At 31.9% G+C, this 27,708-nt stretch overlaps 1 protein-coding gene and 1 pseudogene across 6 annotated transcripts in view; both read right to left on the reverse strand.

Annotated features, from left to right (window-relative positions):
- The window catches only part of Mon2 (MON2 regulator of endosome-to-Golgi trafficking), a 116,536-nt gene that overhangs the window by 77,957 nt on the left and 10,871 nt on the right, over positions 1–27,708 (reverse strand). For 3 of the 6 annotated variants that reach the window (XM_078053219.1, XM_078053218.1, XM_078053217.1), the window contains 7 exons: positions 27,368–27,431; positions 18,893–19,020; positions 17,797–17,928; positions 14,293–14,422; positions 13,241–13,338; positions 12,474–12,599; positions 8,870–9,064 (listed from right to left, as the gene is read on the reverse strand). In XM_078053219.1, coding sequence (XP_077909345.1) covers positions 8,870–9,064; positions 12,474–12,599; positions 13,241–13,338; positions 14,293–14,422; positions 17,797–17,928; positions 18,893–19,020; positions 27,368–27,431 — 873 coding nt within the window. Of the gene's footprint in view, positions 1–8,869; positions 9,065–12,473; positions 12,600–13,240; positions 13,339–14,292; positions 14,423–17,796; positions 17,929–18,892; positions 19,021–22,168; positions 22,250–25,060; positions 25,078–27,367; positions 27,432–27,708 lie in introns of those variants that run through there. The other 3 variants (XM_078053222.1, XM_078053221.1, XM_078053220.1) reach the window with 3 other exon arrangements.
- Positions 9–5,278, reverse strand: LOC144378421 (elongation factor 1-alpha 1 pseudogene; annotated as a pseudogene).

The raw sequence follows: 27,708 nt of genomic DNA on the forward strand, positions 1-27,708 counted from the left end.
CTAAAAAGTATAGGGTTTTTTATATTTGTTTGAATCAAAGAAAATAATAAAAAGTTGCATTCTTACTCTTAATTTAGTGCCATAGACAATAAAATCTTTTAGATTTGAAATAAAAATTCTTAATGGTGATAAGAGAAAAAGACAAAAGTAATTATAAGGAAAAAAGTTAGCAATAAAAATACTCATAGTATCTCCTTAGTACATCCCTGAAAACACTAGTATTCTGCTAACATAGTTAATCCTTTATCCTTATTCTTTAGAAAGTATAGCACACCAGTAAGTCCTCTTCAACCCTACCAATAATATTTAGGGAACAAGCAGGGGAGTGGTATTTATTTGGCCTCTGACAATAAAAAATTTCTAAACACTTTGACTTTACTACCACAAGGCCTGGCAATGATTTAACATAACAGTACAACTACACTGATCCTTATATTTCTTTATCTTTTTAAAAATCTCTTGATACTCTATATTGACTGATATCCTAATTATTTTTACTTTTACTATTTTGCTGACATTTTAAAAAGTTTTAAATCATGGTAAAAATACATAACATTAAACTCATTCTTTTAATGATAATTTAAGTATATGGAACAGTAGTGTGTTAACTATATTCACATTGTTGTATAATAGATCCCTAGAACTTTTTCAACTTGTAAAATTGAAACTCTATACCCATTTAAGACTAACTCCCTAATCCTCAGTCCATGGAAATCACCATATTTTGTCTCCATGAACTTACTCTAGATACAGGAGGAATCACACACTATTTGTTTTTCTGTGACTGGCCTATTTTACTCAACATAATATCCTCAAGGCTCCACTGACAGGACTTCTCTCTTTATATGGCTAAAAAACATAACAATAAATGTACATACTGTCATCTTTATCTGTTCATCTGTCAATAAACATTTGAACTGTTTCCACTTCTTGGCTTTTGTAGAAAACATTTCAATAAACACAAGTGTGCAAATATTTCTTTATATCACATTTTCTTTGGGGTATATAGCCAGAAATTGAACTGTAGGATCACATGGTAATTCTATTTTTTTTTTCTCATTAAACTTTTGTTCCAATGGGTCTCAAAATTCTGTGACAGGTTTTTGGTCAAGTTGTTCCCATTAAAAAGCACTGATTTTAGCCAGGCGCGGTGGTGCACGCCTGTAATTCCAGTGGCTTGGGAAGCTGAGACAGGAGGATCCAGAGTTCAAAGCCAGCCTCAGCAATGGCGAGGAGCTAAGCAACTCAGTGAGACCCTGTCTCTAAGTAAAATACAAAATAGGGCTGGAGATGTGGCTCTGTGGTTGAGTGCTCGAATTCAATCCCTTATACTCATTAAAAAAAAAGAAAGAAAGAAGAAAGTACTGATTTTAAAAACTAACAACTTAAAACTGCCACACACAAAAAACAAATGGTCCATAAAACATTCTCCTTTCCTTCTGAAGGTTTTACAATACATTGTTATCATTTACTAGTCTTTTACTGTCAAACTTAAACGGCCAATTGAGACAAAAAAGTCTGAGACCCTTCTTCTACCACTGAATAAGACTGGGGTGGCAGGTGTTAAGGGTAACATTCATATAGCCTTCTGAGCTTTCTGGGCAGACTTGGTGACCCTGCCAGCTCCAGCAGCCCTCTTGTCCACTGCTTTGATGACACCCACACCAATTTGCCTCATATTACAAACAGCAAAACAACCCAGAGGAGGACAGCCCAAGAAGCTGTCAACACACATGGGCTTTCCTGGAACCATGTCAATGATGGCAACATCACCAGATTTCAAGAACTTAGGACCATCTTCCAGCTTCTTACCAGAACCAGCTTCTTACCAGAACAGTTATCAGTCTTTTCTTTCAGCTCAGCAAACTTACAAGCAATGTGAGCTGTGTGACAATCCAGTATAAAGGCATAGTCAGCACTGATTTACCCTGGATGGTTCAGGAAAATCAACCTGAGCAGATGCTTCCATTGGTGGATTATTTTTGCTGTCACCACAACACTGCCATGATGAACATCTTCGACAGACATGTTCTTGACATTGAAGCCCACACTGTCCGGGAAGAGCTTCACTCTGAGATTCATGCTACATTTCAACAGACTTTACTTTAGTTGTGACATTGACTGGAGCGAAGGTGACCACCATGCCAGGCTTGATAACACTAGTCTCCACTTGGCCCATAGGGACAGTACCAATATCTCCAATTTTGTAGATCCTAGAGGGGTAGATGCAAAGCCTTGTCAGTTGGACGAGTTGGTAGCAGGATGCAATCTAAAGCTTCAAGCAGTGTGGTTCCACTGGCACTGCCATCATTATGGGTGACTTTCTATCCCTTGAACCAAAGCATATTAGAACTAGGCTCCAACATGTCACCACTTCTATAAGAAATGGGCACAAATACTACTGTGTCAGTGTTGTAGCCAATTTTCTTCAATGTAGGTGCTGACTTCCTTAACAATTTCCTCATATCTCTTCTGATTGTAGAATGCCACTGTGAAATCCATTTTGTTAACACCAACAATTATTTGGTGACTTGTTGTTTGCTTCAAACCCAGTATGTAAGCCAAAGGGCACGCTCACAGGTCTGTTCATCCTTGGATATACCAGCTTCAAATTCACCAACATCAGCAACAACAATTAGGGCAGTACAGTCAGCCTGAAATATGCCTATTTTTGATAAAGTCTCTGTATCCTGGGGCATCAATGATAGTCACATAATACTTGCTGGTCTGATATTTCCACAGGGAGATGTCAATGGTGATACCACACTCATGCTCAGCTTTCAGTTTATCCAAGACTCACGTATATGTGAAGGAGCCCTTTCCCATCTCAGTAGCTTCTGTCTCAAAATTTTCAATGGTTCTTTTGTTGATCCCACCATGTTTGTAGATCAGATGGCCAGTAGTGGTGGACTTGCCCAAATCTACATGTCTAATGACCTTTCCATTTTGGCTTTGATTTAGCTATGGTTTTCACAACACCTGTGTTCTGGTAGCAAACAAGTTATGAAAAAGCTAGTAATTCTATTTTTAATTTGAGAAACTACCATACTGTTTTCCACAGTAGCTCCACCATTTTACATTCCCATCAATAGTACACAAAGGTTCCAATTGCTCCACATCTTTGCCAACACTTGTTATTTTCTATTTGTTTTGCCTGTTTCTTTTTTCTTTTTTTTTCATAGTGACCATCCTCATAGGTATGAGGTGATATCTCACTGTCATTTTGCTTTGCATTTCTCAAATGATTTGAAAGGTTGAGCATCTTTTCACATGCTTGTTGAATATCTGTGTATCTTTGGAGGAATGTCTATTCATGGCCTTTGCCTATTTTTAATTAAGTTACTAGGGGTTTTGTTGCTATTGTTGTTGACCTGAAGTTTTTATATATTCTGGATATTAACCCTTTATCAGACATATGACTTGAAAGTATTTTCTCTCATTCTAAAGATTGCCTTTCTGAGTCAGGCATGGTGATACATGTCTTTCTTTTTTTTATTGGTTGTTCAAAACATTACAAAACTCATGACATATCATCTTTCACACATTTGATTCAAGTGGGTTATGAACTCCCATTTTTACCCCAAATACAAATTGCAGAATCACATCGGTTACACATCCACATTTTTACATAATGCCATATTAGTGACAGTTGTATTCTGCTACCTTTCCTATCCCCTACTATCCCCCCTCCCCCCCTCCCATCTTCCCTCTCTACCCCATCTACTGTTATTCAATTCTCTCCCTTGTTTTTCCCCCCCTTTCCCCTCACAACCTCTTATATGTAATTTTGTTTAACAATGAGGGTCTCCTTCCATTTCCATACAATTTCCCTTCTCTCTCCCTTTCCCTCCCACCACCTCATGCTCTTCCTCCCTGCTCTGTTCTTAGTTGCTCTCCTTATATCAAAGAAGACATTTGGCATTTGTTTTTTAAGGATTGGCTAGCTTCACTTAGCATAATCTGTTCTAATGCCATCCATTTCCCTGCAAATTCCATGATTTTGTCATTTTTAGTGCTGCGTAATACTCCATTGTGTATAAATGCCACATTTTTTTTATCCATTCATCTATTGAAGGGCATCTAGGTTGGTTCCACAGTCTAGCTATTGTGAATTGTGCTGCTATGATCATCGATGTGGCAGTATCCCTATAGTACGCTCTTTTAAGGTCCTCAGGGAATAGTCCGAGAAGGGGGATAGCTGGGTCAAATGGTGGTTTCATTCCCAGCTTTCCCAGGAATCTCCATACTGCTTTCCAAATTGGCCACACCAATTTGCAGTCCTACCAGCAGTGTACAAGTGTACCCTTTTCCCCACATCCTCGCCAACACATATTGTTGTTTGACTTCATAATGGCTGCCAATCTTACTGGAGTGAGATGATATCTTAGGGTGGTTTTGATTTGCATTTCTCTGACTGCTAGAGATGGTGAGCATTTTTTCATGTACTTGTTGATTGATTGTATGTCTTCCTCTGAGAAGTGTCTGTTCAGGTCCTTGGTCCATTTGTTGATTGGGTTATTATCTTATTGTTTAATTTTTTGAGTTCTTTGTATATTCTGGATATTAGGGCTCTATCTTAAGTGTGAGGAGTAAAAATTTGTTCCCAGGATGTAGGCTCCCTGTTTACCTCTCTTATTGTTTCTCTTCCTGAGAAAAAAATTTTTAGTTAGGTGATACATATCTTTATCTCCGGGACTCAAGAGGCTGAGGCAGGTAAATTGCAAGTTCAAGGCCAGCCTCGGTAACTGGGTGAGACTCTGTCTCAAAATAAAAAATAAAAAAGGTATGGGGAAGGTTGGGGCTGGGGTTCAGCGGTAGCGCACTTGCCTGGCACGTATGAGGCACTGGGTTTGATTCTCAGCACCACATATAAATAAATAAAATAAAGGTCTATCAACAAAAATATTTAAAACTTCATGATTTTAAGTCTTCTATTTAGGTGGTATATCCATTTTGAGTTTTTGTGATATAAGGTAAAGATACAACTTCATTCTTCTGGTAGGTGCTGGCTTCCTTAACAATTTCCTCATTATAACTTTTCTAGCTCTACTGTTGAAGAGGCTGTCCTTTCCCCATTGAGTGATCTTGGCATTCTTATTAAAGATCATTTAGCCATATATGCAAGGGCTTATTTCTGGGTTCTCTATTCTCTTCCACTGGTCTTTATGTCTTTCTTTGTGCCAGTAGCCAACTGCTTTGATTACCCTAGTTCTGCAATATGCTTTAAGATCAGGAAGTGTGAGGTCTCCAAATCTGTTCTTTTTTTCCCAAGATTCATTTTGACAAGTCAGGTCCTTCAAGATTCTATAAATTTTAGAATGGATTCTTCTATTTCTGTAAAAAATGCTGTTGGAATTTTTATAGAGAGTGCACTGAATCTGCAGATCACTCTGGGTAGTATGATCATTTTAACAAAATTAAATCTTCTAATCATGAATGCTGGATGTTTTCCCATTTGTGTCTTTCTTTCAGCAATATTTTTGGCTTTTAGTATACTTGTCTTTGGCCAGCTTGGCTAAGTTTATACCTAAATATTGTATTTTTTTTAATTCAATGGTCAGTAGAAATGCTTTCTTAATTTCTTTTCTTGAATTGTTCATTATTAGTGTATAGAAATACAACTGATTTTTGCATGCTGAATTTGTTTATTGGCTCTAATAAGTTGTATTGTACAGATTCTTTAGGACTACTTACATATAAGATCATGTCATCTATAAACAGATATGTTTGCTTCTTCCTTTCAAGTCTGGATGACTCATTTCTTTTTCTTTCCCAATTGCTCTGGCTAGAACTTCTAGTACTATGTTGAATATAAGTGTAGATACAGGCAACCATGCCTTGTTTCCTTACAGGAAAGACTTTAAAGTTTTGATTGTGATATTAGTTACTGATTTTTCATAGGTCGTCTTTATTATATTGAGATAGTTTACTTCAATTTTTAGTTTTCTGAGTATTATGAAAGGGTAATGAATTTTATCAAATGCTTTTCCTAAATCAGTTGAGATGATCATGTGTTTGTTTTTACATGACAAACAAAACAACATGGTAGACAACATGAACTGCTTTCCCTGTGTTAAAATATCCTCTGTTCCAGAAATATATCCCACTTGGTCATGGTTTTAATGACGTGTGTGTGTGTGTGTGTGTGTGTTGCTGGGGAATGAACCCAGGGCCTTGTGCATGCGAGGCAAGCACTCTATTGAGCTCTATCCCCAACCCTTGATGATCTTTTAATGTGCAACTGAATTTGGTTTCCTTATAGTTTGTTGAGAATTTCTGTCACAATATTCATCAGGAATGCTGATTTATAGTTTCTTATAATATCTTTTGACTTTGGAATCAAGGTAATATTAGCGTTATACAGTGAGTTTGGAAGTATTTTCTTCTCTTCAATTTTTTGGAAGATTTTTGAGAAAGACTGGTGTTAATTCTCCTTTCAGTGTTTGAGCTCACCTGTGAAGCCATTTGGTTCTGGGCTTTTCTTTGTTATGAGATGTTTGATTATTGATTCAATCTCTTTACTAGTTATGATTCTATTCAAATTTTTTTGTGATTCCATCTTGGTAGATTGTCAGTTTCAAGGAATTTATTTCTTCAAGGTTATACAATTTTTTGTTGTATAGCTATTCATAGTTGTCCTTTATAATCCTTTATACTTCCGTGGCATCAGCTTTCTCCTCTCTCATTTCTGAAATTAGTTAAGCATTCTGTTTAGTCTAACTAAGGGTTTGCTGATATTATGGATATTTACAAAAACCAACTCCCAGTGGTTATCTATTTTTCTATTTCATTTATGCTGTAATTTTTTATTATTTTGTTCCTTTTGCTAACTTTGGATTTAGATTGTTCATTTTTCTACACACTTGAGGTGCAAAGTTAAATTGCAAATTTTAGATTTTTCTTCCTTTTTATGAAGGTATTCCTTACCATAAAGTTCTCTCTTGATAGTACTTTTATGGCAACTCATAAGTTATATTTTCATTTTCATTTGTTTCAACATATATTCTTATTTCCCTTCTGATTTATTTTTTGATACATTAAGAGTGTGTTGTTTAATTGCCCCTATTTTCTTTCTTCTACCAATTTCTGGTTTTATTCCACTGTTGTCAAGGAAGATGCTTACTATGATTTTAATCTTCCTAAATCTGTTAAGACCTAAATTTGCCTTATATGGTCTACCGTGATCTATACTGGAGAATGTCCCATGTGCACTTGAGAAGATTATGTGTTCTGCTAATGTTGGGTTCAGTATTCTACACATGCTCTTAAGTCCAATTAGTTTACAGTGTTGATCAGGCCCTCTGTGTTTCCCTACAAATCTTACTGGTCTTATGTCCACTTGTTCTACACACTATAGAAAATGTGATACTAAAGTCTCTTACTATTATTGTGTTGTCTACTTTTGTTCATTAAAAGTTACAAATGTGAAAATATTATGATACTGAATTTAATTGATAAAACTAAAAAGAAATATAATGAATCATTTTCTTTTTTTTTTTATAATGAACCATTTTCTGAGAAATACCACTTGAATGTTTAGGAGGAAACCATAACAGAAATAGCATTACGATCAAGAATATTACAACATATTCCACATCATAAAGTTATGCAAAAAGAGATATAAAGTGGATTAGAAGTAAAGAAAAATATTATATTTCTTATCCTTGATTCCATCAAATCTTTAATAAATTTGCTTTAATCTGTGAAGACATATGAAAGAGTATAAATAAAAGCAGAATATACTGGATACTATAATTTTAATTATTATTCATATGAGCTACAAAGTTGAATTCTTTTTGTTACAAATTATTTAGAAATTATTTCTGTAACAACTGCAAGAAATAGAAAAATCAGAATCTTCAACTTTTATCTTAGAAACTTGAAAATATTCCTAACTATAGTAACAAAGACAACTCCAATTTTAATTAGTCAGAAATGTGAACATGGATATCGCATCTTACTGAGTCCTTCTCCTTTTGTTTTTATTTTATTAGTTCTTTAAAGTTACATATAACATTAGGATTCACTTAACATAATTAAAAAGCATGGAATATAATTTGCTCTAATTCTGTCCCAAGTATTTCCCCTTTCCCCCCTCTTCCCTCCCCCTACTCTCTTCCCTCCACTCTACTGATCTTTCTGCTATTACAGTTTTTTTGTTTGTTTTTTTAAGTAGTGCCTTGTGGTTACACATAATAACAAGATTCACTGCTGTATGTACATAGGAATGTTAGGGAAGATTCATTCCACTGTTCTTTCCTTACCAATCTTTCCTCCTTCCCTCTTAACCCTTTTTCAACTCCACTGATTTTTCTTCTTTTTTGATAGAATTTTCCCTACCTTTTCTTTTTTTCCTTATTTTGGGCTAGTTTCTGCATATCTGATAAAACATTTTAACTCTGAATTCTGCTTCTGGCTTATTTTACTTAGCATGGTAGTCTCCAGTTCCATTATTTAGTGGTAAATGCCATAATTTCATTCTTCTTTATGGCTGAGTAATACTCCATTGTGTATATATACCACATTTTCTTTATACATTCATCTGTGAATAAGCTTTTAGGCTGGCTCCATAACGTGGCTATTATGAGTTGCATAAAAAGCTGAATTCTTAAAAAATAAATCCTATGCTGCTTTGAGATAATAGGTTATTACTCTCCTTGACATACATTATAAATACTATACAAATGTAAATAAGATTCAAAAAAAGGACAGAATGAAATTTTAGAGTACCTGAGAGAACACTTGTATGTAATCAAAAACAATTCTGTAGAACTGAATTGAAAAAAAAACTAACACCATAAATAGACCACTTTCTTTAAAAAGCACTGCTTATGAATTTATACAAATATGTATGGAAAATAGCACTTACCAAAAGACTATAAAACTGCTTAATCAGGACAGAAACCACTCTCAGCAATCGCATACAGATAGGAAAATATGGTTTTTCAACAGGTGCTGGGGAAGATGAAGTACTTGAACCTTGTCTGAACTTTATATTTGGAGAAAAGAGCTTTATCACAAGAGGACATACTCTTTCTTTGAGGAGGAAACTAAATTCCTGGTGCTATTTGCAAAGAAGAAAAAAGAATGAAATTAGTTCATACTCAATACCTCTAAAATAGTCTAGCTAGCAAATAAAAATCAGTATAAATAATTTAGCTTAATTGTAAGTATATATTTTATTATTTTACAATTTGCACACAAATTTGAAACTCACATTGCTGTTAAGAGGTCTTAGAACAAAATATTAATATTTCAAGAGTTTCTTCTATAATCATTAAAAAGAAACATGAATGATTTTAGAGTTGAGGAACTGGTGCTCATTACTAGAAACTTTTAATTGGATATTGGTGATTAAAAACAAAGAATAAAAGAAAACAGATTTCACAAATACAAGCAAACAGTGTTGAATAGACAACTGAGGAGTGAAAACCTGATTAATTAAGTAGAATAAGTTATAAAATTCACTGATTATATTTTGCAAAGAATAATCCCATTCATATAGAGAAGATTTAATAAATAACTTGGTTTTGTGCTAGTTGGATTACTTGAACATAACACAAGCTGGTGAAATATGCAATGACAACCTAGCACAATTTTATAAGATGGAGAATTTTTTAAAGAATTCTTAAATTTTATTTGTAGTCATCATATATTATACAGAAAACCTCCCTTGATTCTTATTCTCTGTTACTTAAGAGTAGTCTCATTTTAGTGACAAACTAGGCACGATCTGCACTTAATGATTAACTTCAAGTATATTTTATTTTGGTGTTTTAATCACATAAAATTTCATTGAAGCTATTATAAACAAAGAAAGAATCATAAAAATCATCCAAACTAATCTTTTTAATCTTATGGAAAAGGAATATAGTCTTAGCCCCAAACTTCAAGATGCATGTAAGTCCAAATAACATTTTGCATGTCTCACAGATAATCCAAATGAATATGTATGAAACTAAATAATATCTTTCTTATAATAAAAGTTCTGTCCACCGAGTACTTCATCTTAGCAAATCATTAACTGCTTGGGCCAAAAAGATAGAAGTCATCTCTAAGACTGCATTTTTCATCACCTACTAAACTACTTCACTTATTGATTCAGCAATTACTTGCCAGGCACTGTGCTAGAGAAAGGGATACAGAATTAAGTACAATTTTCAATGCCCCTATCCTAGAGCTTATTTTTTAGAAAGGAAAACAGCTCCTATCCTAATGTAACTGCTCTTGAAATACACTCTGCATGAAGTATTCTTTTTCCATTTTGCCTAAATCTAACTTACTTCATCCTTCAAGTACAAGCTTAAGCATCATCTCTTCTATTCATCTCCACTAGTCTACCAAGTTTGGTATCCAAGTAATTCATTTGCATAGTATTTTTTTAATTGTTTTTCCTGAAGAGCAGTCATCATGTGTTATCATTAAGTTAATACGTTTCTCCTCATTAGCCGTGAATGGGTCATACGGGCAAGGATTTTACCTGTCATATTCTTGGCATGGAACACAGACCAATACACTGTGAGTGACTGGTAAATTTTGAATATATGTGTGAATGATGAGTAAAAGAAAACTAATATCTGTCTCTGAAAAATTTTTTCAGGACTAAATTCTAAGATCTTTCATAGAAGAATTACTTTATCTCTCTGTACTACAGTAGGAAGAATAACATAGAAATTTCATGGGTATAATAAATCTGAATATGTTATTATATATCAGTAGATAATAAATACAAAGAAGGATTGGAAAAATAAGTGTGCTGACATTAAGAAGTGTGCCATTTTACACAAAGTGGTTAGGGAAAAAATGCCTGTTAAGTAGACCATTGAGCAAAAACCTCAAAGAAATAAGAGTAAACCACATGGAAGAAAAGCATTCCAAATCCAGAAAACAGTAAATAACAAAGGCCTTGAGGCAAGAGTGTGCTTAAGTGAAGTATGGCTAAAGGATGAGGCCAAAGCAAGAAATGAAATGAGATAAAAGACCAAAGAAATTGAAGACTAAATTATGGCAAGTTTCACATATCAAAACAGGGCTTCATCTTTTATTCTGGGTAAAGAAGACATTAACTGACATATTTTTAAAAAGGACTGTAAAGGCTGAGTGCGGTGGTGCATGTCTGTAATCCCAGCAACTCCAGAAGCTGAGGCAGGAGGATCACTAGTTCAAAGCCAGCCTCAGCAGATTAGCAAGGCACTTAGCAACTCAGCAAGACCCTGTCTCTAAATAAAATATAAAAAATGGCTGGGGAACATGGCTCAGTGGTTAAGCACCCCTGGGTTCAATCACCAGGACAAAAAAAAAAAAAGAGAGACTAAAAAGATATGACATCTTTGAAAAACCCATTCGAATATAGTGTTACATACACATACAAGATCCTGGGTTCAATCTACTAGCACTACCAACACACACACACACACCACACACACACACACACACACACACACACACACACACACACACACGTAGGACAAGTGTACACCATAGGAGATCAGTTAGGAAACTAACACAATAATTTAGGTGAGAATGGATGATTATTGTGGTAGAAATGGTTTAGAATTAATTGGGCCCTGAATATATTTTGAAGATAATGACTGAGATATAGGATGTAAATAAAGAAGAAAGGAAAAGAAGAAAAGCTAATTTGGAATTTGGTTGACATGAGTACAATTCCCAATTCTATCACTTACAAACAATGAAATCTTGGACAAAGTATTTAACTTTCTGCAAGTTACAGTTTCCTCATGGGGACAATAGGAATAACTAGTACTTTTAAGGCATTTGGGAAAATTAAAGAAAATATGATGTGTAAAGAATCTGGCACATAGCATTTAGATGACAGTCAAACAATAGTGATTATTATGACAATAACAACCATTTTACACAAAACTATTGGACAAGTTATATCTACTGCTTTTCCTACTGTACCATGAGGAAAAGAATCATCAGTAAATACAATTCATTATCACCAAAAGCAGTTAATAGTTGCTTAATGGATACCAAAAATTATGAACCACATAAAAGTAATCTTAGCTCAAATTCTCAAGCCCAAAAAGACCTTACACTATTTACACTTGATTCACACATTTTGTAGATAAAAACAATGGACAAAATACATTACTTAGGGAGGGAAACAGCACAGTAAGAGAAAGAGCTAGATTGTGGTTAAAAAATGCAAGTTCAAGGCCAGCCTCAGCAATTTAGCAAGATCCTCAGAAACTTAAATACGCTGTCTCAAAAAAAAAAAAAAAAAAAAAAGACTGGGGATATAGCTCAGTGGTAGAGAGCCCCTGGATTCAATCCCCAGTATAAAAAAAAAAAAAAAAAGTAAGCTAATAGTAAATTATTATATGTCTAAACTCTGGAGCTTTTAAATCTTTGCATTTATTAACATATAAAAAATGTTTTTTTTTTCAAAAATATCTGTGAAAAAAATTAAAGATTTATTTTTTTAAAAAATACTATTAATGGCTTACCTGTAAAAAGACTTGTGGAAAATCATTGAGGACTGACTCAAGCAATTCAAGGCCAAATGTCCGAGTCATTTCTGTCATGCCTACTAGCCAGTAAGGGGCATCAGCATTAACCAATTGACAAAGATCCTGGAAAAATAAATCAAACAATTTCATGTGTTAGGAGGAAATGTGCTTTCTAAAAACTCAGTTTATGAAATTTTAAAAAAAAAAGAAAGAGAATAAAACCTCCCTTCTTTAGAAACTAAGCAATAGCTAATTTAAATTGTATATGTAAATATGTATAGAATCATAACTATTGACATATAAATAGCAGATGGAGTAGACAGACAAATAATTGATCTAACATTTTAAATGAAAATTAAAATTTTCAGTACAGATGAATTTTATTTTATTTAAAACAATTCATTCATGAGAAATGATGTAAAAAGTAGGCTTCTATCAAATTATATAATACAGATCATAGGTTTATTCTTAAATTTTCTTTGTTGAAAAAAATATTTTTTTGTATAACTAGTCATCTCTAATATATCTAATCTCTAGTTCTGGCAATACATTTTTATTTCCTTAAAGTGAATTGCAATATTTTATTATGTTAATTAGCTATACTGTAAATGTAAAAGTTGTTTTTAATCTTTTAGAACTATTTTAATACCTACTTTGAAATAGTTTTTTACAATTCATACTAAAAACTAAATTAGATATAAAAGTTCTAAAATGAAAGTCATAAAAAACTGTATAATAAAAATTATTTTTATCAACTGAAATACCTGGAAAAGCATATATGCATCTTTAGCACAAGGTTTGAGAGTACTGACAGATCTTCTGTTACTATTTCCTTGCACCAGTACTGGCTGTTCTATAATATCTGCAATCAAAATAGGATAGGTTTTAGGAGTTCATAGTGGCCTTTAATAAATCTTATATTCTGTTTAAAGGATATATTTTAAATAAGCTATTTAATTATATAATTATAAACTTTAATTATAACTTCAGAACTATGTCCCCAGAATGAAAACATAATTGAGGATCTATTTTTATATAAAATGCCATTAAAAATCACTCTTCATTATCTTATAATCACTTTAATAAGCCTCATATCTTTGTCCATGCATTTGATTTTCCTAAAATCCCATTTTGGCCTCTTTGTCTCACAGATATAAAATTCACATGATCTTTCAATGTACCTTTAAGTATCAAATAAATGTAAAAAGTTTACCTTATGGTTAGTTCTTCTATTATCTCACCATCTTCAAAAGAATTAACTGCCTGATCTGCCATTATTAATCTGTCAGCTATAAATATTCACTGGCTAAGAGTCAACTAGAATGGTGTTTCCCAACTTAGCACTTAAAATAGCTCTAAATCAAATACCATGCAAATATCCAATAGAAGACTAGTTCACTAAATTACAGAATAGACAAAAAATACAATGTAGCTATCAAATTTTAAATTATGTAGATAAAAGAATAACATGAAAAATCTATAGGATATAATGTTTGGGTAAAAATACAAAAAATGCAGTATAAGAAAAAATACAAACTGCAGAAAATGTGAAACTATTATCTTCAATACACAATTATGTATGCATTATAAATAAAACTGGAAAAGCAAAAGCCTCCTAAATTGTGAGGGATTTATTTTCAAAACTTCTGTTATTGACAATAGTATTTTAAAATAAATATCTTAAAATAAATATTTTTAAAGTTTTCTAGTTTTTAGATATTCTGTGCTCACAGGGAAAATGCTAAAAATTAATGAAAATGAATCATGCATGTAAGAACATTTCCAAATCAAAAGGAAACAACTTTTATCACTTTACCTCTGTATCGTTCATCTTCAGCAACCATTCTCTCAAAAACCACAGTAACAACTTGTCGCACTGTAGCAGCAGCCGTATTATTTGTAATATTATCTTTTGTGAAGTGTAGTCGAAAACAAAGAACAATTGCCTACAAAAACAATTTTCATTTAGTGTGAAATAAGATTGAAGGCATGGCCATTAGCTTTATCAGATGTAACCTCAAATTAAATAATTTATGTATAACTGTTTCTCAGAGATTAGTGTCTCACCTTTTTATACAATAAAACTAAAAAAACTCTCAGATTTTAAAATAATTCAAACTCTTGGTAACCAATATAGCCATGTAAGATTGGCTAATGTAATATGAAATACACTTTTTTAAAAAATTTGATTTCTTTTTGTTTTTGTTTTTGGTATCACGAATTGAACTCAGGGACACTCAAGCCCTATTTTATTTGGAGATAGGGTCTCTTTTGTTTTCCAAATGATTTGATGATACAACAAATGTTATATGGATAAATTTAAGAGACAAATATTGTATGCAATATTTTAGAGACAGGGGTCTCTAAATAAAATAATAAATAAACAAACAATTTTATGTATTTATAATTTTATTTATTTATTTGTTTAATTTAGAGACAGGGTCTCATTGAGTTTCTTAACACTTTGCTAAGGCTGGCTCTGAATCCCAATCCTCCTTTCTCAGCCTCCTGAGTCCTTGGGATTACAGGCATGTACCACCACGCCCAGCAAAATTTGATTCTTTTAACATGTGTGTAATAATGCATCATGCTTTTATTTCCCCAGAATGACTTGCTCTGCAAATAGTTAGAATTAAACACTTGATACGTCATTAAATCATTTGGAGAAAAATTATACAAAGTGCTAGGTATATAAATAAATACACATATAGTGTGTTTTTACAGAGTCATTCTTCCTTTCTCTTTAAAATCAACATTATTAAGGTGTAATTTACAACAATAAACTGCATCCCTTCAAAGTATATAGTTTAATGAGTTATGTTTGACACGCAGGTCCTCAGAAATAGAGCCATAATCAGAATACAGAGCATTTGGATAATCTCATAAGTTTCTTTGGGCACCTCTGCAGTCCTTCTCTTCCTCTACCATTGGCCACAGTTAACCACCCATCTGCTATTTTTTAGAGATTAGCCAGCATTTTGTACAACTTTATAAACAGATTCATTCACTATGTATTGTGTCTGGCTTCTTTCGCTTAATTAATAATTGTGTTATTCATCTATGCTGTTCTGTATATGAGTAGTTAAATAGATTCCACGATACAGTATAAAATTTCTGTTTATCGTTTCACCTGTTGATGGACACTCAGGTAGTTTTCAGTTTGGGGCTACTTTATATAAAACTGCTTTAAAAACTCACATACAAGTCTCTGTGAGTTCATTTTAATTCACCTTGGGAAAACATGTAGGAGTGAACTGGCTGGGTCATCTGGTAATGAAGTTTAACTTTTTAAGAAACTGACAGTTTCCCAAAATAGATTTACAATTTTACATTCCTACCAGTAGTATGTATGAGTTCAGAACTCTTCAATATCTTCAAGAGGACTTGAAATGGTAAGTCTTTTTAAACTGTATCCTAATGGATATATAATGATGACTCCTTAGGGTTATAATTTACATTTCATTGATAAATTATAATGGTGATTCTCTTTTCATATGTTTGCTTGCCATTTGAATATCCTATTGTGTCAAGTGTCAAAATCATTCATCCATTTTTACTCAGTTGTTAATCTTTATAAGAGTTTTTTATATAGTCTAGATATATGTCTATTGTCAGACATTTGCTAATATTTTCCTCCATTTTATGGCTCCTTTTATAGTTCATGGATTTTGTACTCTAAAACATTTTTGTCTACCCAAATATCACAATAATTTTGCCCTATATGTTCTTCTGAGAGTCTCATAGTTTAAAAAGAGGTTGTTTGTGAAAAAAATAAAATGGTAAGTCAGATTCTATACCTTATTACTTTAATTATTGTTAAAATTTTTTAAAGAAATGTCTTTGATATCACTATTATTTTTTATATTTCAGTATAAAGGAAAGCATATTTTATAGATACACGGAAGCTTTCAAATTTCTCAATTTTGTCTTATTTCTTTATTCTTGATTTTTGATCCCCAAATATTTTATTTCCAACTTGCTAGCACACTAAAATAAACCCTGTGATCAGTTCTTATTTGTTTAGTAGGACAACTGACATATAAAAGAACAATAATTTGATAGCAAGAAACTAAGAGGAACAGTGATTAAAAGAGTATGCAAAAATACATAAAACATTTTCTGTAGCAGATGTGAAGTTAAAAGAATAAACTATTTGCTATTAAATAAAATCTCACAATGACCTAATAACATCAAATTAACAACTGAAAAGAGGGAGATGTAACCACTTGAAATAATATACATAGTTTAATATGACAGTGGCCGGACATGGTCAGGCATGCCTGTGAGCCTTGTGGCTCAGGAGACGAAAGCAGGAGGATTACAAGTTCAAGGGCAGCCAGCCTCAGCAACTTAGTGAGACCCTGTCTCAAAATAAAAAAATTAAAAAGGGCTAGGGGTGTGGCTCAAGTGAGTGGTTAAGGGCCCCAGGTTTAATCCCTGGTACCCCACCACCAAAAAAAATGGTATGCTTCTTTATAGGCTGTCTATCCTTAAAAGCATGCAAATTATAATTAAACTATTATTGAAAATCCAAAACAATCCTTAGACAATAAATCATTAATTGAAGACTTTCTTCATATTACTCTGTACTTTTTATTCTTTAGAAATATTTCATAATTAAAAAATTTTTAATTAAAATGCTTTTATTGTGTGCATTATAGTTTTACATAATAGTTGGGTTCATTATGGCATAATTATACATGCATGGAATTTAATTTGCTCCATTTCAGTCCCCAGTGCCTCCTCTATCCCTCCCTTCCTCCCTCCCCCTATTACTCTTCCTCTACTAGTCTCCCCTCTGTTTATTTCCTTATAAAAAAATTAAATAAAGAGTTAAAGAATAAAACAACTGTTACATGTTCCAAGGGTGGGAGAGGTAAAGTGAGAAATACCATTACATATGCAGGTTTACCCAGTATAATGTTGAAAGGAGACTAGATTTGAACTGTTTGGTTTATATAACATATACATGTGAAATTATTTTTAAAAGGAGAAAAGGGAGAGCTATCATAGGGATCTAAAATAGCCAAGGCAATATCATATGACACATTTTTCCTTCTTACTTCTCTCTTCCTCTTTTCTTGTCTTAACTAAACCCATCAGCAATACCTAAGGAGCTTTGCTTAAGGATCTTGACATGATTTTAAGTCTAATCTGGAGAAAAACAAAGGCACCAATGATTATTAAAGTACAATACTGATCATCATGATAACTACAGGAAAGTTGCTTTTGATTCCAAAAGCACCAGACTTGTTCTTTTCAGCCAGCTTATTCAAAAACTGTCTCAAAGCATTTATCTACTGACAAACAGGTTTCCTACCTTAGAAAGTGCCTCATCATGGACTACTGTATTGGTTGTTAAAAGAACAAGAACTGTTTGAAGTAGCTTAAGTTCTTCAAGACTATTTTCCATTAGCTGCCAAAGCATGTTAATTATATTCCCAGCAGCAGTCTGTAAAACATTATTTTAAGAATTATCAACAAGTAATTTAGGTGTTTAGGTGCCAAAGAAAAAAAGGGGTCAAATATTTGAGAATATTCTTTATCAAAGTAACAAAAAAATCATACTTTTAGACCTATAGATCCAAACACATCTCTTAACAAGTTTGATACTTATAACCAATTAATAATATTCTTAAAAAAAGGTAAATTTCCTAAAAATATAACATAGCAACAAACAGCATGCAGTTCTGAAATACCTAGTCAAAGTCAAAACTAATTTCTACAATAATACAGGCATTTTTCATCCAGTTATGGTCATATACAAGCTAACTATGAGTCTGCTTTTCTTATATATTACTTCATTTATAATACATTATAAAAATAAAATACAATGCAAATTGACAATACATTGTATACTCAATTAAATGTGACATTGTTTAGGAAACCATACCAAGACCAAAAGAACTACCACTTTTTTTGTAGTACTTATGGAGTACAAAATTAAGGTAAAATTTGAAAGCAAGATGCAGGTTCATAGTAATGAAATATTTTTTCTTGTTTTACCATCATCAGTTTAGATACTAACAATATATTTAAGTTAATGAACAACATATTAGAACTTCAGATAATCTAGAAAATAGTCATCATTTTCTCTCCTACCTTTTAAAAAACACAAGAATTTTATTAAATAAATTTTCAATGATATTGAAAACTTACTTGATTCTAACATTACCATCTATACTACTGAATTGTGACTTAGATTACAAATGACTTGACAAAATGTATTTCATCCTTATTTGTAACTTTTTAGTATTTAAGGAGACAATTTGACAATATTTTAAAATTAAGCCATTTTCTTCAAGTACATTGCTATTCACAAAGCTTTTACATTAAATAAAAGGTAAGTTTCATTCTTTTATACGAAATATACAGATCTGACTCTATGTGCAGTTCAAATAAAATTTCTGTATTACCTCAGACACAACTTCATGTGACATGAGTCTCTGAATGGCAGCCAAACATAGCTGAGTGATCTTCGGTTCCTTGGTTCCACAACCCATTAGGAAAGGCTGTACAACCTCTGAGCTGTTCTCTTTCAATGCTTTATTTAGAACACACATAGGAAAAATTATTAAATCTAATTCATAATTAGGAATACATTTTTATATAATTACAACAAATGTCAATCTTTTAATAAGAACCATATTGTATAATATAAACACCAAAATAAAAATCAAGTAATAAGAGTTAATATACTTCGGATGCATAGTACAGACTTTGTATCACTACAGCTTTCCTATGCCTTTCTCCCAACACTCTGCCCTTTCATTCTTCTCTATCTTCTGCTATAAATTCTTTAAGGACATGGATTCTCAGAAGCTATTTCTTCTTATAGTGCAGAAGGGAAAATAAGTAAGAAGTTAGTATGCACACCATTCCCACCACACTCGTTAATGAATATTCAAAAACTCCTTAGAATTTCATTATATGCTTTAAATTCATAGAGCTCTAATCTCTTTTTCAAGAAATAAACATACATCATCAAAAACAATAGCATTTCTCCCTATATTATAGCATTTCTCCCTATATTACTGAAACAGTACTGTAAGTTAATTGGATATATATGCTATAACTTCAAATCTTAATTTATATCTAACAAAGCCAAGTCTTCTCAGAAATTTAAAGGGGTGACAAAAATGAAGGAGGTTAGGAAATGCACAAACTGATTTACACATTTAAATTTATAAAATGGAATTAAGTCAATAACCATTTACTGATAGGCTACAAAAAGATGAATAAGACAGGTTTATCACTTTCAAGGTATTTGAATAAATAACATGTGAAGAGAACATTAAACTTATGAGTTTGATACTTGTTTTAAAGGGTCCTAATTCCATCAATTATTTTTGGAGGAAAGACATCGTAAACACAATTAAATCTGAGTTTTAGAATGTTTTTCAAAAGAAATTGAGAGTCATCCAGATCATTATTAAAGTACAAAACCAATATTAACATTAATTTTACTCTTTAAGTCCTACTTTACTTCTCCCAAAGCTCTCTTTATGGGGGGCTTGGGTTGTGGCTCAAGTAGTAGAGCGCTCGCCTAGCACACATGAGGCACTGAGTTCGATCCTCAGCACCACATAAAAATAAAGACATTGTGTCTACCTAAAACTAAAAAAGAAAATCTTTTTTAAAAAAGCTCTCTTTATGGAAATTAAGACAACAATTTCCTAGAGCATGCTCTACAAAGGTCCCTCAGTATATCAGTATAAATCACCAATTTAACACAGCTAAAAAAAAACAGTAAATAAGACTGGCAAAAGGGCTCCTCTACTTTTTTCCTTGCTTCCTTATGCACAAAGGTTTTCATTCAAACCTAAAGACAAAAATTTTCCATAGTGAAGTTTCAAAACATGAATGATTAAAATATGACCTTAAAGCTAATCATAAAGCTTTAATGAAGTGATTAAATCATCCTTCCAAATTCAATCCTTGACAGAATACTGAAGTCTGAAGCTACCCCATTTATGTTAAACTTTATCATTAAATGTTTATTTTATTATTAAATGTTGTTCAGGAAAATTAAAAGTTTTCAGTAAAAACAAGTTGCATTCATAATTTTTGTGACGTTAGCCCATGTTTTTCATTGGAACATTACAATAACCTTATAGTTTATAGGGCACAATTAGGTCTAAGTGACACAGTAAGTAGATGGTACAAGAAGAATTTGAAATAGGTCTTTTAATTCCTGGTTCACTATTCTTCCCAGCAAGTTATCATCCTGACGATAAATGAAGTTAAAAGAGGACTTAATCATTTGTACTTTAAAATTGTCTTCCTAAGGGCTGGAGGTGTAGATCAGTGGTAGAGTATTTGTCCAGCATGCAGGAGGCACTGGATTGGATCACCCAGAATCACAAACAAATAACTAAAACTGTCTACCTAAAGTCTTCAGATAAATAAAGGAAGGGTCATAAAAGAAAACAATGCATTTTCTTAAGAGTCTAAGATGCCAATGATTCAAGACATACTCATAACATCACAAAGAAAATCAAAGCCAATTAAATAATGGAAATGCTTTCTAATCACTTAAAAGTTTTCTGCACAACTTCATCCTCTGGAATATGGAGAATATTGGGAATACTTCATTTCTTCAAAGAGGACCTCACTATTGTTTCTGTGATTTTCTTCATGACACTATTCTGCAATATTTAGATGCTGATCTTTTTTTATCTTACCGTAAAATGTTAAAAAGTTTTTGACAACAATTAGGGGAACATTTCAAATAGCAATTAACACTCAACATATATGATATCAACAATGCATGCAACTCAATTGATGTGATGATAATATGAACAAATTAACACACACACCTACAAAGGAAACTATACCACACCTGACCCACAGTGATTCTAAAAGATACTATCATTTGTAAGATGAATACCAATTTAAGTGATGTTAAAAAGTGAAAAAACCATGTACCCTAGAATCAATAAAATAAGATGAATCATAGTGAAGTGTGTATACATATCCATTACACTCAGGTCTACCAAGGTGAAATAAACTTAAGGTAGTAATAAAAATAAATTTTTTAAACTTTATTTTAATGTTATTCAAAGGAATTAAATATCTATCTCTCATCTTTTCCTACTTTTCTGCTCCCAATTTATATAAAAATGGCACTTTCTAAGTTATCCAGAATAGATAATCAACTAAATAATAAAATTGATTTATCTATTTAATCAAAACACATCTACCATATCTAGATCACAATTCAGTAACAGAAAAAATCTTTTTTAAGTTACTGGTTTATTTTTCTTCCTTCAAATGTGACAGTAATGCAGAAGTTGAAATTAACCTGGCTCTTTTAACTGAGAGAATGCCCCTCTTTACGTACAATGGTTATAATGATATACTATTTAAGGATAGCTTTATGTAAATACCTTCCTAGAAGTAGAGATTTTAGAAATCACAATGAAGAAAAAAATTGTAGAACAATATAAAGACATCTTGTTCTAACTATTTTATATATCATTCAAACAGCAAAAAAGAAGGATCGCTTGATCCTTTAAAACAATTTCAGCTTCCATTAAGATATAAAAAAAGATTTTGTGGGAAGAAGAAAAAAGTTTATTTTATACCTAAGTCCTTTAATAAGCAACTTTAACAGAGCAACTGTGTGTTTGATAGATGCTGTTATTTCCAAATTATATAACTGTGAGATCAAATGATGCACTTTCACACACCTGAAAGAGGTCCAGCAGGTCCCCATATCCTAGGGGTTTCCTTGCTCTGAGCAGTTTCACTGCATAATTGCAGTTTTTATCCTGGAAAAAAAGAATTAAACTAGGATACCCCACTATAAATCACATAAACAGGGGTTAATAAAAGTTTTATTGTGATAAATTTTAACAGCCTTTAAATAACAAATTGTAATGCTTATGAAAGAAATAAACTGTGACTTAGACATTATTTCTATTTTCAAAAAGCTTAAAATCTGGTTCTGGGGAAGACTTGATGTTTCTAACACCACTAAACATTTTTAGTGGATTCAAAGGTCTGAAAATATATTTAAGTGATTCAAGAATAATAGGACAAATAAAGTATAGTAGTTTCACTTTAGAAGCACATTACAAGCTAAAGGGAAAATTATTCAACAAACAATGTTAGAATAATTAGCAATTTTGCAAAAAAAATCTAAATCTTTATGTCATTCCATATATTAAAAAATAAGAAAAAAAATCAAGACACAGAAAAACTAGTAGAAAATTAAAATGACTATAAACTATGTTGAAGGAGAAAGGCATCATAAATGTAAAGCAACAAAAGAATTCAGAAAAATTATTTAAGGTAAAAATAAAAAGCATCTAGAGTTTAAAAAAATTAAAAGGTCCATGATCTGGCAAAAATATGATTAAAACATAATCGACAGTTAATATTTTGCTATAAAAATAGCTCAAATAACTTAATAAAGCAAACACAAAATCTCAGAAGAAGTGAATGTAAAATGAAAAAGAAAATAATTTAATGCATACAGAGAAATATATGTTCAATGTCAAAAATAAATGTCAGGAGCTGGGGTTGTAACTCAGCAACACAGCACTTGCCTAGCATGTGTGAGGCACTGGGTTTGATACTCAGCACCATATAAAAAAATAAAATAAACAAAATAAAGGAATTGTGTCCATCTGTAACTAAAAAATAAAATTTAAAAAATGTCAGGTAAAATGAACAGTCATTTCCTTATTTTAGTACCATTTTTTTTTCTAAAAAACAATAATCCTGACAAGGATGTTATAAGAATACACTTTCATATTGTTGGTAAAGGCATAAAAGTTTACCTTCCAGAAAGGAAAAAAAAAAAAGTGTGGTGATACATTCCAAGCACTTCAAACATATTCATACCCTTTAACATTACAACTTTATAAATTTCTAGAAATTTATCATACAGTAATTCTAAACATTGAATACACCTAACATAAAGGAAGTACAATCCACTTGATGAAACACTGTATGGCAATTAAAAACATTTAAAAAGATGAAATCAAATACTTGTGATAGGGCTGGGGTATGACTCAGTGGCAGAGCATGTGTGAGATCCTAGGTTTGATCCCCAGACACAACCCCCAACCCCAACCACCCAAAAAACTTATGATATAAGAAAATATGGGATAAAAATTATTATTTTTTTAAATCCAAGGCAAAAATAAACAAAAGCACATTATGTTGTAGACACACTATGTAATCTCTGGCCCAACAGGTCAACATGTGAACATGATACATGCCCTATATTTTCTAGCCTAAATTACCTAACAGTTACCTCTGCCTCAGTGATGGTATACTCAACCATATCTTCCATACTGTTATAGCAATAACTTAATTTTGGTGGATCCACATAACACCAAGCTGCTATATATCTCATCTGTTTATTAAAGCAGTCCACTTCTACACTTTATTTGCCTGGCTAACTCTCCTTTCTTTTAGGCTTGCTCAGCTTCAGATTCCCAAGGTGGGTTAGGTGCATTTCCTATCAATCTTCCAATAACAATCCTATCTATATATTTCCATATTGGCCTTTACTACTCAGTATTAGAAATCTATAATTAGGGTTTGTCTTCTTCAGAGTGCTGTTATCTAGTTGTCATAAACTAAGGATGATAATACATGTATTCAAATAATTATAACATGTAAAAATTAAAGAGAGGTAGAAAAAATAGTAAAGACAATATTAAGAGACCTATTTCTATACAATGTCATTCATTTATTAACCTACATTTAATAAGAGATTTATTATTTCCCTTATAATATGATAAATACCAGCAACATAAGAAAGAATAAGATGTTGATACTAATTTCAGGAAGAAAGTCATCTGGTAAGTTAAGTTTCTGGCAAAGTACTCCAAATGAAGGAGCAGGTAAGCCAAACAGAATAAATGGCACAAACACACTTTTCAAATATATTTCTTGTATTTCCATATAGATTATATGTGAATTTCATCACCCAACTTTCTATCTCCCCTACTAATTTTTACATAAATACTTATTAAAATATATTACACAATATATTCCATATTTGTTTGTAAAATATCACAAGCAAATGTATTGAAAAGATAGAACATATTAAAATAAGCAGGTAAACTACCTTTTATGTCAGAAAAAATATCCGAAGTATATTTACTCATTGCTACTTAAAAGACCTCATAGTTATAAGACTAAGCAGACATGGAAAAGATGATGGAAAACCATGTGAGAAAAGAACACAAATCATACGTAATGATTATTCATGTAAAAATTCTGTATGTGTACTGACAATAGCTAAAAGCAGCCATGGGTAGACTTAACTATACGTTTTAGGGTAGGGTTTAAATATACAATTTTAATAGACATTACACTTGATTGATTTTCTTGTTCAAACATACATTTAAAAAGCAGAATTATGTGATTTCTGTTTAACACATGCCTTTTCAATTTCTAGTACAGTGTCAGCTAGAATAATAATTTGTAATATATAGCAAAGGTGGAATTAAGGCATTTGGCCTTATAAATAAAAAACTTTGTTATTTCTCATTTTCAGAGTTTCATTTTTAAAGAAAAAAAATCTGAGATAATCTGTACATCTGAATCGATGCTGACATTACCTGGCATAGCATTTCCACTTATGTCAGCATTCATGACAGCAGTGAAAACAAAGAAAAATAAACATTAAAGGAGGATGCTTAAAAGGGGAGATGTAAAGCAAAGATTTATGTTGCAATATAAATGATGTTCTCTTGGAAAATAAATCTAAGAAACTAAAGCTGACTAGAAATCTATGCTGAATATCATTAATTAGATTAGTTAAGCCTAATTAAGGGCTCTGATTTTTACAGCAATTTTATATATTCTGAATATACAGAGACATATGAGAATTTAATATTCTGTCTCATCTGAGACTCCTCAATTATGTGGGATCTTTACAACCATTACAACACAAAAGCAGTATCCTTTGGTTTCAAGTATTAAAAAAAATATATACTTCTCAGGAAATTTTTTAAATTAATAAAAATTTTTTCAGTATTAACTGTTCTCTGAATTTAGGAACTTTATATTGACCAATATAAAATCTTTGTTTTTGAGAGTCTTTGATTTTCAAGATGACAGTGATCTATGGAATCTATATTCTTTAGGCATCAATTGTTATCAATACTTCATAAAAAAAAATAACAGGATCAAGTTAAATGCTAATCTACCTTGAGTAAATGACTCTGGAAAACTATGGAGATTAAAGCACACTGTATGAGCACAAAGATCTGTTCCAACATGATTTGAATAAAGCTAATACAATTAAAATGAAATTAACAGTCTACCTGTGTATTAAATTCATGTGCACTAACAATTTCTTATTCTTTCTTATAATTGGACATTTTACTTAGCATAAAACACTGAAATAGTGGTTCTCTGAAGAAATCAGGCTTTTATCTTCCATCAACTACAAACTAACGAAAAATTCTATTATTGGAGAATAATTAAGGACTTACCATAGTATCAACAATAATAATATCAAAGATCAATATTCACAATGATATTCTAATATGATTGGTCTATCTTAAAAATATCTTAGGTCATAATTTATCTTTAAACACTATTTCCCCTACAGTAGCTAATCTAACCAACATGCATCTCCCAAAATCTACTTGCTGTCCCTCCCAACCCAACCATAAACACCTTTGCCTTTTCCTACTGCATTCACCACACTCCTCAATATGCACACAGAACACTATTCACTCTTGTGAATATGTTATAAAAATATATAATGTTTTAAATAGACTGATGAAAATCAGGGAAGAATCTGAAAGAAACAGATGCAACTCAAGAAAACTAACACTAAGGACCAATTTCCAGCAAAGCTGAGCAACCTAAGTAAAATCCACACTTGCCCCCCAACTCTTAAACCACCCCCAAAGAATCTTTATCTCATTTTGTAATACTCTGAAATCTCACAACACAAATTAGAGATTTATTGGTATCCTTTGTTTTAAATGTAAAGTTTATGAAAATTCAAGAGATTCTTTGTGTTAACTAACTTAATAAGACTATTTTTCTCTTACATTGGATGAGAGGAAAGGCACTGTTGGAACAGGAAATACAGGCTGAAGGATCAATGGAGCAAGCAATGATTAAATATGAAGCACTGGGAGAAAGTAGCTGGGGTGAAAAGCTTGAGATACAATGGCATCTGAAAGAGGAAGCTGGGCTCTGAACACTTCTGAATTTGAATCTGGTTCCATTACTTATCATGTCACCTTAAGCGAGCAAGTAATTTATTTGCATGTGAAGTTGCTCTACTATAAAATAATATCTCCCCACAAGACAGTCTTATGTAAGATAGAGTGGCACAAGTACTCATATATATTAGATTCTTTAAAAAAAAAAAAAAAAAAAAAAAGCCAGTCCATGCTCCTTACTGAGGTAAGAACAGAAAGCACAAAAAAAACCAAAAAGGAGTAGACTGAGTAGAAAAAGCATACCAAATAGAAACTCTTAAAAATTCCTCTTTGAAAACCAAGTTTAATCAAGAAAAGACATAAAAAGAAACTCTCATTCTTTTCTTCATCACCATACTTAATTCCAAGAATCAAAACTTCAATGGTACTACTAAATATAAAATACTACATTATGAACTGTTTATATTAAAGATGGACTAAGAAGCAAGAGGTAGAACAGTAAGAAAAAAATTCTTGCTTTTAAGGAATTAGAACTTTTAATCTTTCTGATATCAGAGAATTTTATAGTATTAATTTCTGGGAAAATAATCAGTTTGGGACATTCCTGTAGTCTGTATCATATATAATATGTTAGGGCATGAGAAAGACATGCTATAGAAAACTTATGGCTTTCTTTCAAGATTCTACTTTTAGTATTAGTCAATTTTTCATAATTGTTGAATTTTTAATGGAAAAAATTACCTGTCAAAATTTCCGTGTTTCTTGCAGCTATTGTTTTAACTTTTATTATTCCTGATTCAGCAGCCTACAAAAATAAAAACAATTAGAAAATAAAACTTATTATCGACATTAATTATCTAAGCATTAAATAAGTCATATACAATAGTTAAAATTACAAGTATAGTCAGTTACTATCATCTTATTTTTTCAAAGCATCAGATATTAAGCCTAGTAGTGACATACACATAGATATAATAAAATATGATTAATTTGATTATTCATATACAAACTGTATGTTGCTTTCCTCTGCCTTAAGGAATATCTGAAATATCTCAACACTTCACAAGCTTAAATGTTTGGAA

Source organism: Ictidomys tridecemlineatus, chromosome 6 (assembly GCF_052094955.1).
Source record: "Ictidomys tridecemlineatus isolate mIctTri1 chromosome 6, mIctTri1.hap1, whole genome shotgun sequence".
In the NCBI taxonomy this organism is placed as follows: domain Eukaryota; kingdom Metazoa; phylum Chordata; class Mammalia; order Rodentia; family Sciuridae; genus Ictidomys; species Ictidomys tridecemlineatus.